Here is an 18,482-nt window from a genome sequence, read left to right as displayed (position 1 = left end):
TCACTTGGAAAACCGAACGCCAATCCGTCACATCGAGATGTAGCCCCGCTGCATGCTTGTTAATTTCGCGTGTTTTGCACCCAGCTCGTGTTCATAAACATGGTGAAGTTGTGATGGTGGAGAACCGTTTTTCGGTAAACGAATGGCTACGGAGGGTGTGAGGGAAACATGGCCAGACGCAGGCTGGTGAACGGACAGCTAACGGAGTGTTGGGGGGGGGGCTTGATAATAAAGTTGGACAGAAACTGTTTGTGTACCAGGGCTCTAGTGTGGAGCTACAGGGCTGTGGGATCTGATCATTGGCGTAGATTTCATAGAAAATTTCCAAGCAGGCAAGCATTCCCCATTCCCCTAATGCCTGTGCATCCACTTAATATGCATTTTGATAAATTATTCAGGAGCCCTTTGTTGCAACCCGTGCAGAAACGAACCAGCCAAATCCCTATGTTGTTTGTCTCCGTTATTCCGATAGCCCTTTGCAAATGCCAGGCTTTTTGGATGATTTTCGTTGAATTAGTCCTTGGTTAGTCGTCATTTCTTCTGAATTTCCTTGCTCCCTGGCTCCTTTCAACCTTTTTCCACAATTTTTTTTTTGGCTCATCAGCTCTTCTGCTTGTAGCTGCCTCCTCCCTTTGTTCTGAGCGTGCAGCGTTGCTAGCTGCGGGGGCTGTAGCACCCTGCACTTTGTAGGTAACTTTACGTTAGTCCAGTAGGTCTCCGGGTCGAGCGAGCTATCGGTGCTGAAAATCTTCAAAACTACCAGGGTAGCAGTGGAGTAAAAACCGGGGCAACGGGGATGGAAGCGAGCCAATGCTGTGCGTGAGTGCGGGGATGCAATAAATAACTTTATATCGCTATAGGCCGCAAAGTCGGGGAGGTCGGGGAATCCTCGTTTTGATTTATGTGTTTGGGGTAGCTGTCAGGAGCCGGCGAACGAGAGCGTCCAACGTTTTTATTCCATTTTTAATAAGAGCTACTATGCAGACCATCATGGCCATTTGATTTCATTTCTGCTCCGGCCCTGTCTCTGGATAAAGCCATTTTCTGTCTACTTTTACTCTGAAACTGGATATAGTGCAACATTTACCTAGACTTTGGGATTATTTTCCCAGAATGGTGGGGCTTTTATTTACCGTGTTTCTCAGTGGGCGCTACACTTTCGTTTATTTTCGATTTCATTCGTTGAACTGTTCCGTTTATTGGGACTTTGTAAGCTATTTCTCACCTTTATAGCTATCTTTATTGTAATAATTATCATTTTTTCCCTATTATTATTGTGTTCATTATTTTCCTTATTATTCGCCTGTGGATATTATTGTTGTTGTTCTTATTAGTCTATTAGAATATGATTGTCATTAGAAAATATTTTGATCCCTACTGCCTTGATTGGTAGGCTATTATTAATTGCTAAATTAATAGTAACGAGTCAATGTCAACATAGCAACAACTAGCCTACTATTATGGATGATTATAACATGATTACATCAGTATCCACACAATTTCCTTTACATTTTATATTTATTTATTCAACATGAACCTCACTGCCGTGTGGATTGATTGACTTGCTCCATATGTAGGTCTACTGCGCGAGATTACAGAATCTCAAAAACAAATAATGAGAAATATGATATGTAATCTGATAGATAATTGAAATCAATACAGTGGGCTCATGAGAACACACTGGATTCTATCCTTTGGCTTTGCATTTATTCCGTGATTCCACGGGATTAATTTAAGGTTAACGATATCTGTCACCTGTGGTAAACTCTCAGGTTGCCTGTGTGTTCGATTTGTAGACAAGAGGTCATATGCACTGTATTGGATTTTTTATGACCTCCTTTGATTGCATCTTTCTCCCCCCCCCCTGCAGTTCCCTCAAGCCTTCAGGAAGCTGTATTCTTGCATAAAATCCAGTGATAAGAAACAACATAATCCCGGTAAGTCACCCTATGACAAGTATATAAGCATTGCAAATGACTATTTGCTCGTTATTATGAATATGAATGAAAAACGGATGTGTGATTGAATGCAATCTCTTCAATTAATAGCTTCATTATCCCATTGAAATAATCTTTTTGAACATAAGAAAACATACTTTTACATATTTGAAAGTAAATATGTTTTTATTGGAATGAAGTATGCATACATCGCATACATTCAACAATGATGATTTGGTCTGCATATGACATTCACATAGTCGGTAAACATTTCCTATGCCAAGAGTGTTTATTCTAATATTCTCTAGTATGGCATGCATGTAGCCTGTGAGAATGGCTTGTGATATATTTTTGAGGCAGTGGAATATAAGTATGAGCTTTTAAAAAAATAAAATAATAAACATCTCTTTGCCTATGTGCATAAAGCACCACAGATGAATCAAAATCATTGTCAAAATGGTGGTGCATGTGTGTGTGTGTGTGTGTGTCCTTGTGCTTGCTTGTGCTCTCTTCTTTCGATGATTCAATGAATGCCATAGTGTAATATCTGGAGAGAAAAAAAACATTATGGATGATGAAGGTATGGGCGTGTAGCATTATGTAGATTAGCCATGCAATAAAATCATAGGGTAACTCACATAGTCAAATAGGCACAGAGGTGGCAATGTCCTATTGTCCAAAATAGAAAACGAACACTTTCAATATATATAAATAGATAGGCTATGTCTTTCAATGTAAGGGGTCTGTCATATGAATACAGTAGACAATTGCTGAATACATTTTAAATGCAATATATTCACACTCAATGGCATATTCACCACACAATCACAAGCATTTACCCTTGAAAAAAAAAAAAATACACAACATTCAAAACACTTTCCCCCTAAAAAGCTTTCCTTCTCATTTAACAAAATAGGAAATCCCAACGAAATTTCTCATTGGAGTTTGTAGTCTCTTTATGTAATATGTTGGTTGCAATGTTCATTGCAGGAAAAAGGAAAACCTTGGCACCCCAAATCTGTCCATATATTCCACCGTTGAAATAGTATATCCATGACTCAGTCAACTCCAATATATCAGGAAGACGATGCATCTCTTGTCATCCTATGAAAATAACGAAAATACTCTTCCTCAATCTTCTAACAAGCACCGGCATGTTGTAATCCCAAAAATCATGTTGGTAAAGACTCTTCTCTTGCCATAACTAACAGAAAAAAAGAACTTGTCTTCTCCCGGTATGTACTTAGTCGTGAAAAAAAGACCAGTTGTAGATACAAAAGACTGGAGTGTTTGGGTTTTTAGTTAATTAGTAATATTTTAAGTGGGTTGCATTTGTCCATTTAGCAGTAGTTGCAAATCCAGAACAATGTCAGGCAGATAAAGTTGCAGACACCTACATTTTTGTCTCCTACCTTCTTCCTACACGGTTGGTGATCCTCTCTATTCAAGTTCCCACACGAAATGCATCTTTTTAAAGTAGCTGTTTACAGCTAGTCCTGTGTGGTAGAAGTCATAAATCTTACGTAGCCATAAACGAAGGGGGGTAGTGTCCTGAATAATAAAAAATAGAGAGAGAGGGAGGGAGGGAGAGATGGTGAGAGGTAGTGAAGAGAGAATATAAAACCTGTAAAACACCTTCGGCTTCGTGTTTTCGTGTTTTCATTTCTCCTCGTTTCCTTCTCAGTTTTTCTTCTTGTTGATTTACTTTTCTCTTCCCGTTGGGTGTTAAAGTCCTACATAGCCTACAGTAAAAACACAGGAAGTCCTTTCTTCTATTTTTTAACATGGACTCGCTATCGACGTTTTTCTAAGAAGTTTGTGTGGCACCGGCTTGTCCTAGCTGTTAAATACCACAGATTCTCTTCTTATTCCCCTTTTACTGATTTGTTTTTACACCCCTCCCTTGTTTTTCAAGTGCGCCTGTTGTCTGTTCCCTGAGCCCCCCACCAGCCTCCCTTTTTCATTTTGTCCATTTGTTATTACACTAGTTGTGTGTGTTGGGAGAGATGTGTTGAAACATTAACAATACAGGGAGAACTCGGTTTCTGCCTCGAGCCAAGCGGGAGCCGGCTGTGGAAACCCACTTCCTGGTAATTTAATATAGGCTACACCAGTGGAGGTAAAAAAACAAAGGCTCCTCTCATATACTTAACAATATTACCATGGCTTGACACCTAACCAGGAAACACGTGAATCATCAAAAAGTACTAGCGCTGTCTCTCCGCTTGTAGGCCCCTGTCCTGTCCAGCACGTCTGCAATTAGCATAATTTTTCACTGGTGACGTTGTTTGATGGGGATTAACAGCCGCGACTGGCGCTCCAAGTCAACCCCGCTATATCCGAATAGCTGCACCAAGGCCTTGTGTTGACAATACAATAACCCACCGAAAGAGCTACGAGGAGCGAGAATAACCACCGAGAGAAACACACGCATGGGGGGGAAATGCAATGGGGGAAATTTCGCGGCGAGCCCCGGCTCTGCTCGGATTATGATGTTAAGGTTTGCGCTGTGAGAGAAAGGGAAATCTGAGGCCATTGTTATCAGCGAGCAGGGCGTACCAGTCGACAGGGCAGCCAGGCACTTGCTGCCTGTCCATTCGCAGCCCCCCTAGCATTCCTCAGATCTTTCATGCCAGACCGTCTCCCCCCTTCCCAAGCCGAGGGGATCCGTGCAGGAGCGCCCGGATTCAGGCTCGGGGCAGCAGTCCTCGAGATACCGGCGGATTTACATTCGCTGCGAGTTTTTGAAGGGAAGCGGAGAGCTCTCGTTTTATTGATTGCATCGAGGCCGAATGTGAAAAATATATGATGCCTGCCCGTGCTTCCTTCGTCAGAGGCTAAGGTAAGCTGGTCTGAAATAGGCTATCAGTTTGTGAATGGCGGAGTGTGTCCCGGTGATTTATGACCATATGACTCCAATCGCGGTTCAAGAAGAGTTCACAATGCTTTAAGCTTCCTTCCACGCCGTACCCCCCCCCACCCCCCTTTTTCCCTTTAGAATCTCTCTCCAACAGATTCATTTTTCCCTCTTATATTTATTTACAAAGCAACGGGGAAATCATTGTTGGGCTATCTGTTTTCGTGGGCTTTGATGTTCAGACATGGGTACGCGTTTATTTTCAGCTCGTACCGAGGCATGGATCCTCATGTTATTGGAATGCCGTGCTAAACTAATCTCCATTTGTATTCTATCTGGCCATATTTCTAAATGTTTTGATAAGGTGTTTTTCGTTTGACATGCCATTCAGACGTCCAAGGCCTATTGTTTTTAATTGAACGAAGGCAAGGAGCGAATGAAGACGGCTCGACATGAGAGACCGTTGCACTACTCGTTTGTTGTTTTGATGCAATAATTGCCATTTCTCAATCTGTAAATGGGCTAACACATGTCTCAATATATAATGTCTTTATGTGTGTGTATTTCAGGCGCCATTTGTAATTTTATCCATGCTAAACTACAAATTGGACATCCAAACTGGTGTCCAGCTCGTCTCCGTGTTGTTGTTGACGTCCTTGTATGGGATCGCTTTTTATCCAGCCCCCATTCGCTCTGGACCCCATAATTGTATTAGAGCGAATCTATAGGAAAGTTAGTTATCGTGTTAGTGTTACAAGCAGGCCAGGACATTACGTGTTCCATTTAATGGCATTGCGATATGATTTAATATATATTATTCCTGTAGCCATTTCCCCCCCCTTCTTTCTCTGTCGCTCCCTCGAACAATTCCTTAGAGAAAATAATTAGGATTCCAGCCGTCTACTGGAAAGATAAATGAGCGACATTTGTGACGTGGTGAGAGTTGGTGTCCTAAAGCTGTAGCCCAGGATCCCCTTCCTTCTCTCAGACATAGCACTGCTCTCATCTCATTTGACCTAATCCTTACCTCTTACACACATTTTTATTCAAATTGGAGAATGTCTCCATTTTCCATTTTGTTTTGTCGTTTTAGTGGGTAGGCCTATATTATTAAGATGAGCTATAAGTCTCACAACGGATATACCTAAAATAAGATTCATTATTTATTTATGAACACAAGCGTTGTATTTTCTTGGAATAGCATGTGTAAGAATGATCTTGTTTTTATGGATAATTGATTTTAGCCTTAACGTGTATAATGGTTATTCTTTGGATTATTCAGATTGTCTTTTTTATTTTTAGGCAATGGTATTGTTTTATTGTTGTCCATGGATTTTCTAGTGATTATATAATTTCAATTTCCGTCTACCATTTATGTAATTGTAGGCTATTGGGTTATTTATAGTAAATATTAATAGGCAATAACATTAAATATGTCAATATTATTATGCAAAAAGCCTAATAATAGAACCATTTCATTGATATAACTATATTCACTGTTTGACTTTGTTTATTTGGGTGAATTTGCCACCATAATACCAAGTGTAACCACAAACACAAAGCATGTGTTTTTGTTTTGACTTATATGTAAGTGAACCTGCTAGTTGGCTTTCCAACTGAAGGCTGCCTGCTACAACAACAAAAAAATATACTATTCCTCAAAGCTTCCGTGGTCTTTTCAAATCTATTTTCCAACGTTTTATCTCGGTTGTCAAGCGTCCAAACGAAATTAATCCCAGGTGCGTTAAGGTGCTTGGCAGGGGCCACGCACACTGCCCTCTTGGCCACCCCAGTAGTTAGCACATATAAGGTCTCGAGCTTTTTTTAGGGCTATAGTCCTCTTTGGCCGAGCGACCGTTATGAATCAAACTCGCCTGAAGCTTCCGGGACGCTATCTCATTCTCCTTCTATGGAGACGTGCAACAACGTTCACAACGGAGTCTCAAGTGCCGTTTTTTCTGGGTTTTAATGTTGCCCAAATACAATGTTGTGTAACCTGAGAAAACCTGGCAGGAAATGGAGCTAAGAGCGACATATGCACTGATTTCCCCCAACAACATGGCAAAGACCCCTTCCTAGCATTCTGAACAGGCTAGATAGCATTTTACAGACAGCATTTTTTTTTAAACATCCCTAATTGTATATTGCTCGTTTTCATTCATTAAGACAAACGAGAATACAAGCCACTATATAGCCTAGCTTGTTTTTAACACCGAAATGCACCGTCTTTACGCAGGTTTCTGTCTTTATCTTTCAAATGTGCAAATAAATATGACTTTTCTATTACAACCATAACACAAGACATGTTAAGATAGTATTTTAATACAAACAACCTTGCGTATGAAAACGAACACATCGCTCTATCGCAATTCAAACGACTTTCAATGTATGAAAAAAGAATGATAACAAAAACACGTTTTATTATCGTAGAAATAACAAAGGCCAACGCTGAAACATTATTCAGAATGTTATAATGTGAAAATCCGGACAATATGCACAAGTAATGGGATATACCTACCCAAATAATGCAATCACCACATATTTGTGAGGTTATATTCGTTATTTATTCAAGGACAACATCTTGAAGACAATCGTGTCCGTGCTCCCAGGTGCGAGTGCAGAGTGACTGGGTGGATGTTGTTTGTTGTGTGTATGTGTGTGTGTGTGTGTGTGTGAGAAGGAGAAAGAGACAGAGAGAGAGAGTTGGGAGAGGGGGAGTGCTGCTCATAGTGAGATAGAGTAGGCCCAGTGCACTGTGGCCTGACATGGCATCTGCAAGCCGTGCTGTGGGAAAGCGCTATTCATGTCATGGCGCCTTTCAGCGGCAGAAGATGGATTTATTTTGCGCCTCTCTTATTATGTGCTTCTTATAACCTTTCAGGTCAGCTTCCAAGAGGCCTTTGGAAAGAGACCGTCACGTGACATCTGGTGCCAATGTTCTTCCAGAAGGTCGTCAGGACCCTGGTAGCCGGTAACTCCACTTTTGGAAATGCAGAAAACGACCTACTACGACAACTCGACGCTTTTCGGAGGTTACTCGTACCAAGGGGCCAACGGCTTTGGCTATGATGCTCCTCAACCGGCCTTCCAGTCCACGGCTCACCTCGAAGGCGACTACCAGAGGTCGGCCTGCTCGCTGCAGTCCCTCGGTGGCAACAGCGCTCCTCCCCAGCAGCATGCCAAGACGAAAGAGCTGAATGGCAGCTGCATGCGGCCCAGCCTGCCACCTGAACACCAACCACCACCCCAGGTGTCCCCTCCGGTCAACCCCGCCAACGCCACCAGCAGCAGTGCCACCGCCACCAGCAGCAGTGCCACCGCGCAGCAGCCGGGAGGCAGCGGTGGGGCCGCCAAATCAGCGCCCAAGACGTACACTCTGTCCAACAACCCCACCCTCAACAAGCAGATCTTCCCCTGGATGAAAGAGTCGAGGCAGAATACTAAGCAAAAAAACACCTCTCCAAGCGCAAGCTCAGCTAACGGTGTGTGCCCCCCCTCCCCAATGCCCGTCACCTTGTTCATGCCCCTTATATACACATTCAAAGCTGGATAGCTTGACTACAGCACAGTTACAATACATAATCATGGATTTGTATCTAATAACCTAACTTATTATTTCTATATTTAAAACCTGGGTTTTTTCCTAGTTTAGGTCGTTAGGAAAAGCCCTCTAGTCATAATCACATTCATTTGGTAAGTGAGACCTCTATTAATTGGACTCACAGAAAATAGAAGCAGTCATTCTCTTTATTGATGAGCATTTGACACAATTGCATTAGAACATGGCAGTGTTTGGCATACACTGTGTATCTTTTCATCAGACAGAGAGGATACGTTTGGAATCCCAATGTTCTTGTTTATTTGTAGATAAGAGGAATGCTTAATCTAAACTGTAGGTTGTCAAATATTATTGATATGAACATATTGACACACAAACACACACAGGCACCCATGCACGCACACACAAACACACACCAATTTATGTACATTCATTGAACCTCAGATATGTGTGACACAATTCAAGTGAAAACAGTTAACGTGCAGCTCCTTCAAATATAGTAGGCTACAGTTCTGGGCTTTGTCTATGATGCAATTTACGTACACGGTCAATGTAGGGTCTCCAATCTCTTAATAAATGACAAAGTTAGGAAGTGTTGACAACTAATATCTAGGGGATACGTTTTGTTTCCTGGCCTCTGCTTTATTAGGAAATGATGCATTCAATTTCCGTGTGTAGTAATTATGTTTTATTTCATTCCCACCCCAGCAGAGAGCAGCGGAGGTGAAAAAAGCCCCCCGGGTTCCGCAGCCTCCAAGAGAGCGCGCACCGCGTACACGAGCGCGCAGCTGGTGGAGCTAGAAAAGGAGTTCCATTTCAACCGTTACCTGTGTAGGCCTCGCCGCGTGGAAATGGCCAACTTGCTCAACCTCAGCGAGCGCCAGATCAAGATTTGGTTCCAGAACCGGCGTATGAAGTACAAAAAGGATCAGAAATGTAAAGGGCTGGGCTCGTCATCAGGGGGGCCCTCTCCCACCGGAAGCCCACCCCTACCCATGCAGTCCTCAGCTGGCTTCATGAACTCCATGCATTCAATGGCAGGCAACTACGATGCCCCCTCCCCGCCATCTTTTAACAAGTCCCATCAAAACGCATATGCCATGTCCTCAGCCTACCAAAACCCCATGAAAAACTGCCCCTCCCAACAGAAGTATGCCAACACAGCACCAGAATACGACCCGCACGGGCTACAGGGTAACAGTGGCAACTATGGGACTCCCAACATGCAGGGCAGCCCCGTGTATGTGGGAGGAAACTACGTGGAGTCGATGCCCACCTCTGGGCCGTCCATGTACGGCCTCAATCATCTACCACACCACCAGGCTGGGAACATGGACTACAACGGTGCCACGCAGATGTCAGCAAGCCAACACCACGGACCGTGCGACCCCCACCCGACATACACAGAGTTGGCAGCGCACCATCCTTCTCAGGGTAGAATCCAGGAAGCTCCCAAGTTAACTCATCTGTAGTAGCAGGTTTGGGGGAAAAAAACTAAATTACAACTACAAATAACTAACCCATGGGACGCTGCAATGGGGTTGAAAAAAAATATGATCCAGTGGTTTCTTGCCATGGCCAAAAAAGTATTGTCTGTTGTCTTTATCATTGTGCGTATTAGTAACATTCACTTGAATTGCGTTTTGATTAACGGTTTACTTCCTTGAATATGGAGCCCTCCCCTCGAAAACAAGTAATTAAATAGTAATAGTTGGGCTTAATGGACAGCTAACAAGGTGGGAGATGTATTACTGTCAGACCTTTTTGACTCGATGGAACACATGTTATGTCAACAAGGAATTATGCTTAGCCTGCTTCCCTGCAGTCAGCACAAATGGCTAAGCTTGACTGACGTCAATATGCATTCTTCAATTGGTGCAAGCAAACCACTGGATTGTTTTAGATTACTTCCCTTATTCATATTACCTCTCTTTGGAAATGTCTCACTAACCCACTGTCCAGTGACATTTTTTTTTACATGTCCTCGCCAAACATTGTGGCTTCAAGGGAAGAGCCCCTTCAGCATCACACAGATGCATAGTAGGCCTACACCCCCACTGGGTTTATGGTGTTTGGGTTCACATTGCTATGCTATGCTAGCTAACATCCACAAACACACACAGGAGGACATAAAATAGGTATTTGTTATGTTGTTATATCATCGTCACAGGGTAAAAAGGAGTTGAAAACTCTTGAAAACTATGATAGGCTCATTTCCCCCTCATCCCCTCTCTCTCTCCTCCCTCCCTCCCTCCCTACTCTCTCTCTTTTTTCTATCACTCCCTACTCTCGCTCTCCCTACTCTCTCTTTCAATCGATATGGTTCACTTACATTAGCCAAGACTAATGCGAAAGGCTCACATTTTCTCATGTCTTGACTTAACGTGGAAACAGGGTATATTTGAACAAAATGCATGTCCGGGAACCAAGCTGAAGTGTAGGTTTACACTATAGCTTTCTCGTCTGGGCATCATTGTTGCACTTAGAGTTTACATTTTGATGGTTAAGGAAAAAATACATCTTATTTCGGAAACGGAAGACCTCCAATCAGCGTCTTTCTCAATGTATGTTCAAGTGAACATTCATAAATATATATTTATTTGTTATAGCCAGTTTAAATACTTTCTTTTTGTATTATTTATCCCCCATGTATTTATATCAAGAAAAAAAATGTACTTTTTTTTAGTATTTACCTGTTATAAAGACGTTGTGTTCTTGTCATTGTAAGGAATTAATTTTAGTTATTGTATTTTAGAAATAAATAGTTTAATGTTACCCTTGTACATAAATAATGTCTTGACTTGTACAGGGGGCGCGAGGACGGAATCAGACCGTTCCTGCATAGTCGAGAATTAGACGAAATATAGGTAAACCCTTTTGGAGAACTTCCTTTGTCCTTTGTAGCTCCTTTTATTTCATTGTTAAGAGTTGTCTGTTGAACAATTCTTTAATAAAATGTTATGTTATTCAGTTCTATCTGGTCATTTCAAGTTTTCACCTAAGGCAAAACGAGGTCCATACTTTTAAAGTTGTTAAAAAACGCAGAGGTATTAATTCATGTGCACAAGACATGTGCACAAACTCTATTGCTTCCTCGCTGGCTCTATTCCCCTCTCTCTCTTTCAGCCACACACACACACACACACACACACACACACACACACACACACACGCACGCGCGCGCAAGCACGCACACAGCTTCTTGGGAACATCTTTCCTTGTGGTATAGTGCAAGACCACTGAAAGAGCCCTCGGGTATGCGCTTGGGTTGGTCACGTGGTCCAAGGCAACACAATCTTTGCCAAAAAGCTAAATAGTTTAGTACATCATTTACACATAGATCGCCTCATATCCTGAATCCTATTTTAACGAGAGTAGGCCTACTGTATGAAGACAATCAAAGTATAGAAAATAACATTTATTTGAATAGAAATCAACATTTATTGGCAAATAAGCAAAGGAGCAGATCACAGATGTTGGAATATGCCTATACCGAAATCCAAGAAAATATAGTTTAATAGCTTGGATTGCTACCGAAAATACTCATTATCGTTGAAAATGCAATTAAGTTCCCTTTCAGATGCTGTTAAATATTGAAAGTCAGCCATCAAGACTAATACTCTTACTAAAACTAACTGCAACTGAGGAAGTTGATTAATATAGCAGTACTAAGACAAATAACACTGACGGAATAGTAATAATAATAAGTAATAAAATACACGGTTTATGCTATGCTTCTACTTCAAAACACATTTGCCTTGTCTTAAAATGATCAAATCTACTTACACCTAATTGTAAATGTGTGAAAACACTAATCACCCAACATGAATAATAAAAAGACAACATATAGCCTAGCTAATAGTCTGTTAAACAGTAGTTAAAAAATGTTAATCGTTTATCGAATTGTTTGCTTAGCTGTAAAAAAAAAAAAAAATGTAAAAAGAGCACACTCCCACCACACTCCAAATATAAAAGAGCAGATTCCCAATAAATAAATATATAAGTAAACAAATAACGTTGCAAGTCCATGTTCTGTCAAGCGTAAAGATTTTTGTGGCACAAACAAACCACATGTCAAAACGCAGAGCTTCTCAAACACATAAAAAGTCCAAACAAATAGTCATTAAAAATGGGAATACAATTCCTGATGGTGAGAAATACTCCCCAGTTGTCCCAGTTTTTGCACAGTCAGCTCCAATATAAGCAAAGAGCTGACCTCCTTTCCATATTCTACAGCCTGCATGTATGGGAGAAACGCGGCCTACTCACTGCCTTGTATTTAGCTTTAAATGGGCCAAACACCCACGCACATTTCTCCCGTCGTTGTTTTTAAAAGTCAAACGGATTTGAATAGTGCACTGCAATCTTGGCCCTTTTCGTCTATTTTGAGATAATGCTGAAGCTTATTTCAGCAACAGGGTTTTATGCGCAATGGAAAACAATTATTAGGCCTGCGTTTGGGTTGTTAGACTACTTGCTTTTGCGTTAAAATCAATAGGCCTAGATTCTGGGGGATAGAAAGAGCGTTTCTTTGTTGCGATCTTGAAGGAAAGAGAAGAATTCTTGAGGCTGGTTGCTGTCAAGCGCTTTGCCTGGGAAAAGATTGATCACCGCAGTTCTTTTTTTTCACTAATTCTTCGTTTCCAAAAATATCCTAGCAGCTAGGCTACTATCCGTGTTAAACTTCTACAATATCCTTCAAATCAATACATGTAACCTAGCCCTATAGGCAATATACTACGTTCTTGCTTATCGATAACAACAAATTCGTAGTGTAAACACAGACCTCGTTTTCAGTTTTTAAGAAGCTAGGATTCCCAGTTGTACACGCGACCTCGCTGTGAACTTTAGTCAGTCGGCTCAGTAAACAAGCCGTCCATTTTTTACACTGTGAGAGAAAACTCCAAGCTAGCAGTCAGTGGAAGGCCTTGCTGTGCTGCATATTTTTAGGACCATTTCTTTCACTCACACACACACACACACACACACACACACACACACACACACACACACACACACACACACACACACACACACACACACACACACACACACACACACACACACACACACACACACACACACACACACACACACACACACACACACACCATTTAGTAGCATATCTCTCTCCAAGGTGATAAAGAGCTAGGCTAGCAGTTATAGAAAGATAACATAATATAATTATACACTTACACACACCGACCTGGCTCTTCACTCTGTAGCTTCCCTTTATGAAAACAAAAATATAGCAGTCTACCATGCTAGGCTCTAGGAAACCGTTTTTCAGTATTTTGCCAAGCGAATCTCAGCCTCTTGTTGAGACATCTCCCATCTAGGTTGGGTGGAGTTATTTTTACCTTAAGTCTGCTCCTCCTGTCAAACTTTTAAGATTAATGGGCTTCTTTTGTATAAACACGCCGTTTGCCATATTGTAAATGTGCTCTTAACAACAACCAAATTTTACTGGATTACATCACCAGGGTCCAGGCAGAATCTCTGCATGCAAATCTCCATTGTTTGACATGAAGGCCCTCACATAACCTCCCACTCGAAACAGCGAGGTGAGACAGTTGGCAACCGAACACTTTTTTTTTTCTTCTCGAAAATAATACCCCCTGCTAACACAAACCAATATCTTATGGTATTTTTGAGCATTTGCTGAAAAATAATGCTTTCTTTAGCCACCAGGCCCCGGCTTTCCATTGGTTGAATCTTGTCATGTGACCAGGAATTGGCTGCAATTTCGCCCATAGTCTTCAGTTTAGTAGACCAAGGTCCCCATACGCTAGTAATATCACCAATATACACAATTATTAAAGCCCGCAAATACGGGATAGCGGGGAGCTAATATTCACGCGTTTTTGTTTTTATTTTGCTCGTTTTGATCTCGCCGTCCGCCTGTGGACCAGGACAAGCTATGAATTTTGAATTTGAGAGGGAGATTGGGTTCATAAACAGCCAGCCTTCCCTTGCAGAGTGCCTGACGTCTTTTCCCGCTGTCCTGGAGTCATTTCAAACTTCATCAATCAAGGACTCGACAGTAATTCCTCCTCCTTTCGAGCACACCATCCCCAGCCTGAGTCCCTGCACAAGCAGCCAGGCGCGACCGAGGAACCAAAAGCGAACCTCCAATGGCCTCCAGCTTCGGACGCCACAGCCGCAACAGGGCCCAGCCCCGCCGGCAAGCGCGGCTGGCCCGCTGGCACACGAGTTCCCCTGGATGAAAGAGAAGAAATCCTCGAAAAAGGGACCCAAATCTGGGAATGCCACGGTAGCCTCCTCTTCTCCCTCTCCGGCATCCTCCGGGTACGCCACTGCAGGACTTGAATCACCGACAGGTCGGTACATGATGTAAAAGACAAGGCTATACATTTGATGTGCCGTTTCTTTTCTTTTCCATTTTTTCTTTATTTGCATGGTTCCATTGCATGTTGGTCTATACTGCACCCCATAGAAACAGATATGAAAGCCTAATCTTTCTCATATTATTGTTGCAGGGCATTTTTCTCACGTTGATGTTAATAAAAGGACAAGAACCATGCATTTATTTCTGAAATATGAGTGGCATTCTGTTGTGTGTATGGAGGAGTCACAGAGACCTGCATTATGCTGCAGTGTTGCTTTGCATGAGCTATTTCCCGTCATAATCCTTATTATTACTAATCTATTACTAATCTATTACACAACTTTCGATTGTATTTCACTGTAACATATCCATATCTTGCATTGCGTGATTTGATGTCAGGCATATAAACATTGATATAGCCTACACATAATCGGCTATATGTTAGCTATATTGCAAAGTCTTTGTAATGCCTGTATGTGTCAGATATTCTATGCATAATGCGGATGTGTGTGTGTGTGTGTATTCTTGCTGATAAAGTTGCATTTCTCAAGATACAGATTGCAAATCTTGTCCTAGAATAACGATTTAATCGCAGTCAGTGTCTGTGCCGTCTTAATGATATATATTCATAACCATGTCTCGAGGTTTGGGGTAGCCATGTTGGATGTCAGTATATAACGTGGAGGCAATGGGACAAAACAAAATATGGGGCTTAGATGAATAACGCGTGTTCTCTGCAAACCTGATACACTGACATCAGAGAAGCACTGCAGTCATTTGAAAACAATGCACGTGTGGTAGGCCTATTGGGATTTTGATACGCCTCGTTCATTTTTATGGTTTTCAGTAGCTGCGTGCCAAATGTCTAGGCTCAACCCCATTAGCTTGCTATTTTGGACTTATTTATGTTCTATGTCTGGGCTCTTGCAGAGGCGCAGGGTGGACTGGACAGCGGAAGCGGATCCCGGAGGCTGAGGACTGCCTACACCAACACGCAGCTACTGGAGCTGGAGAAGGAGTTCCACTTCAACAAATATCTCTGTCGGCCCCGGCGAGTGGAGATAGCTGCCCTTCTGGATCTAACCGAGAGACAGGTCAAAGTGTGGTTCCAGAACCGGAGGATGAAGCACAAGCGGCAAACGACACACCACAGTGAAGGCCAAGAAGGCGACCCCGGTGGGTTCGAGCCCCTGGAAGGTGCCGATGCTTCCTCGCCTTACTCGAGCCAGCCACTGGAAGCCTCGGGCTCGGCTGCGTCCGAGGAGGAGACGTGTAACTCGGCAGCCTCCTACACGAACAGCAGTGACAATAACCAGCCCACGCCTGAGGAGGGCCAGCTGAGCTGCCAGGAGCCCGCATCAGTCTCTGACACAACTGTGCGGTCGACCCCGTTCCCAACGCCCACTGCAGATAACCCCGCAACAATGGGCGACGGTGGCGCATCTGGCCCGGATCATTCTTTTTCAGAGCAGCAGGACGCCTCCTCCCTGCCCGATTTGAATTTCTTTTCTGCTGATTCCTGCCTCCAGATTTCTGACGCTTTATCGCCCAGCTTGCAGAGCTCGCTCGACAGCCCGGTAGATTTCTCCGAGGCGGACTTTGACTTATTTACGAGCACACTTTGTACAATAGATTTACAACATTTACAGTTCTAACAAGAATAGTACAGAACAATCGAATTAAGGAGAATGTCCCACCGTCTTACAATGGTATGAATGCTTCTCGGCAACAGTCCTGAAACACATTTATGAAAAAGATTCTTGGGTTTATTTTGAAGATAACATAGAACCTGAGATAGCAAAGGAGCTATTATGTCCTTCCCTGGCATTATAATTTTGGTTTAATCCATCAAAATCACATACGGATTTCCCCTTGTTCAAATGTCAGGTATTTATTGCCTTCTTGTTTTCTGACAGTATTAATTGGCAGTTACAGTAATAGACTACACTGTCTCCTTAATGTTTCAAAACTGTTCAGTGCAGCTCAATCTTTGAATTCTCAGGAAATGTAGGCCTATCAGATATATAAGCCTAAAGGATAGTTGAACTGCGTTTAGAAATTCTCTCGAGACGGGCGTTGATCCTGTTGATGAGGTTTAGAACTAGTTTATTTATTGAGATTCTTTAATAGTAAATTTCAAATTATTTATTGTACATTATTTTCATAGTTGAAATAAAAACAAACTTTTATAATGTGGCCTAAGTGTTTTTGATTATGTAGTTACAAGTAAATGGAAAGTGCAATTATTTTTGATAGATGATAATTGAAACAATTATTTCAGATAAGAAACATATAGAAATATTGCAAATAGAGATTGTTTGAGATGTATTGGTTTATCAAATATCTGTCACTGGTCTTGGCAAATGCATAATTTGCTATTGCACAGTTGATATGTTCAAAATGCAGCAAGTTATAATAATTCTAATAATATTAATAATAATAAGTAATATTATTATTGTCGTTAATATTATTTCCACACAATTATGTTGTGATGGTTTCATCTATTATATGGCAACACATGAAATCTCCAAAGGTTGTATAGCTCGTTGGTTTCAGATTTTGGGGTATTAAAGAAACAAAAACGAATCATTTGCTATTTTAAATATTATTGAAATGTTTTAATTATTATCTTCCAATAAGATATTGCTGGTGCAAATGCATTATTGTGAATTAATTCTGTGCAAATATAAACACAACACATATAATACAACTGTTTTGGTAAAGACGTTAGCCAAGATAAATCCTCATAATCATAGCTGATACAGAACACAATGTGTTGGCCAAGTTATTGTTTTTGTCTAGCCTAGCCTGGTGGGAATTTGTGGTGCATGGTAGGCTAGCCGACCTAGCTTAGCTTACTTTAGCTAGCATTGTAGCATGATGGAATGACTGAGCTAACGGCGCTCATGGCTGCTGTCATGCTGATGCAAAATGGCGCTGAGAACACAATGGGCGATATGAACAATAATGCGGCAGCCATTATAGGACATTTGGGGTATGTGGCTTCACAGCCCAGCATCCTGCAACACTTTCAATGATAACTGGGTAATACATAGGCCTATAGCCAAATTGATCAAAATAAACCAGTTATGTAATTGAACCGTACCTTATGTTAATGAGATAGGCCTGGAGTATTTAGCACTACTGACTATTTATACCTATGTTTGGTTTATACCTCAATTATTAACATGGTCAGAACCAAAATAATAACATAATAATAAGAATAATATGAATAAGAATGATTATAATAATACAAATTATAATAATAATACTAATAATTATTATGTGCAGTACTGCATTGTTTATGTAGGCCTAATATGCCTAATAATCATGCATTATAGTAGGCCTAAAATTCACAATGAATAATGTGTATTCCTAAGACATAAATTAAGCTCTTCTCTGACTCAGCCTGTCTACTGTACCTATTTAAAATGCATCTCCTGGATCTGTGTTCCAATAAGCACTCTCCTCCTTGTCAACTTTACCACTGCCTGTCTACCCGCCTCTCCATAATCACATAGTCTACACACATACATGTTATCTTATAAAGCAGTATTACTATGCCATCACTACATAACTCACTAGCTAGTCCAATATTCCCTTTTATGATGGTACTTAGAGGGAGTTATTTTATTAAAGACATTGATATTAAGTTCCTATATCAAACATGAATACTATCATTATTTCATACTGCAATTACTTAGCCTACTGTGTCTCTGCCAAAGTAATGGCCCTTACATTGAGCTCCTGGTGGGGAAACCAAATGTATAGTGTGCACCA

At 41.5% G+C, this 18,482-nt stretch overlaps 2 protein-coding genes and 1 long non-coding RNA gene across 15 annotated transcripts in view; 2 read left to right on the top strand and 1 right to left on the bottom strand.

Moving 5' to 3' along the window:
* hoxb3a (homeobox B3a) overlaps positions 1–11,323 on the top strand; it is a 56,949-nt gene extending 45,626 nt beyond the window's left edge. For 7 of the 13 annotated variants that reach the window (XM_014192396.2, XM_014192395.2, XM_014192394.2 and 4 more), the window contains 3 exons: positions 1,871–1,937; positions 7,676–8,276; positions 9,062–11,323. In XM_014192396.2, coding sequence (XP_014047871.1) covers positions 7,784–8,276; positions 9,062–9,825 — 1,257 coding nt within the window. In that variant the 5' untranslated portion in view covers positions 1,871–1,937; positions 7,676–7,783 and the 3' untranslated portion in view covers positions 9,826–11,323. Of the gene's footprint in view, positions 1–6; positions 1,210–1,870; positions 1,938–4,163; positions 4,780–7,544; positions 8,277–9,061 lie in introns of those variants that run through there. The other 6 variants (XM_014192401.2, XM_014192402.2, XM_014192403.2 and 3 more) reach the window with 6 other exon arrangements.
* On the bottom strand, positions 2,103–4,145 carry LOC106600838 (uncharacterized). The gene is made up of 2 exons (XR_001327905.2): positions 2,576–4,145; positions 2,103–2,484 (listed from the first exon to the last, which is right to left on the bottom strand). It is a non-coding gene; the product is annotated as an uncharacterized lncRNA (long non-coding RNA).
* Positions 11,324–13,698: 2,375 nt separating the features above from the next.
* On the top strand, positions 13,699–16,894 carry LOC106600836 (homeobox protein Hox-B2a). Its single transcript, XM_014192545.2, has 2 exons — positions 13,699–14,694; positions 15,633–16,894. Exons 1-2 carry the CDS (start codon positions 14,274–14,276, stop codon positions 16,355–16,357), a joined length of 1,146 nt encoding a protein of 381 aa, XP_014048020.1. The 5' UTR covers positions 13,699–14,273; the 3' UTR covers positions 16,358–16,894.
* The last annotated feature ends 1,588 nt before the right edge of the window (positions 16,895–18,482 follow it).

This window comes from Salmo salar, chromosome ssa03 (assembly GCF_905237065.1).
Source record: "Salmo salar chromosome ssa03, Ssal_v3.1, whole genome shotgun sequence".
In the NCBI taxonomy this organism is placed as follows: domain Eukaryota; kingdom Metazoa; phylum Chordata; class Actinopteri; order Salmoniformes; family Salmonidae; genus Salmo; species Salmo salar.
This window is presented reverse-complemented; position numbering and strand designations above follow the sequence as displayed.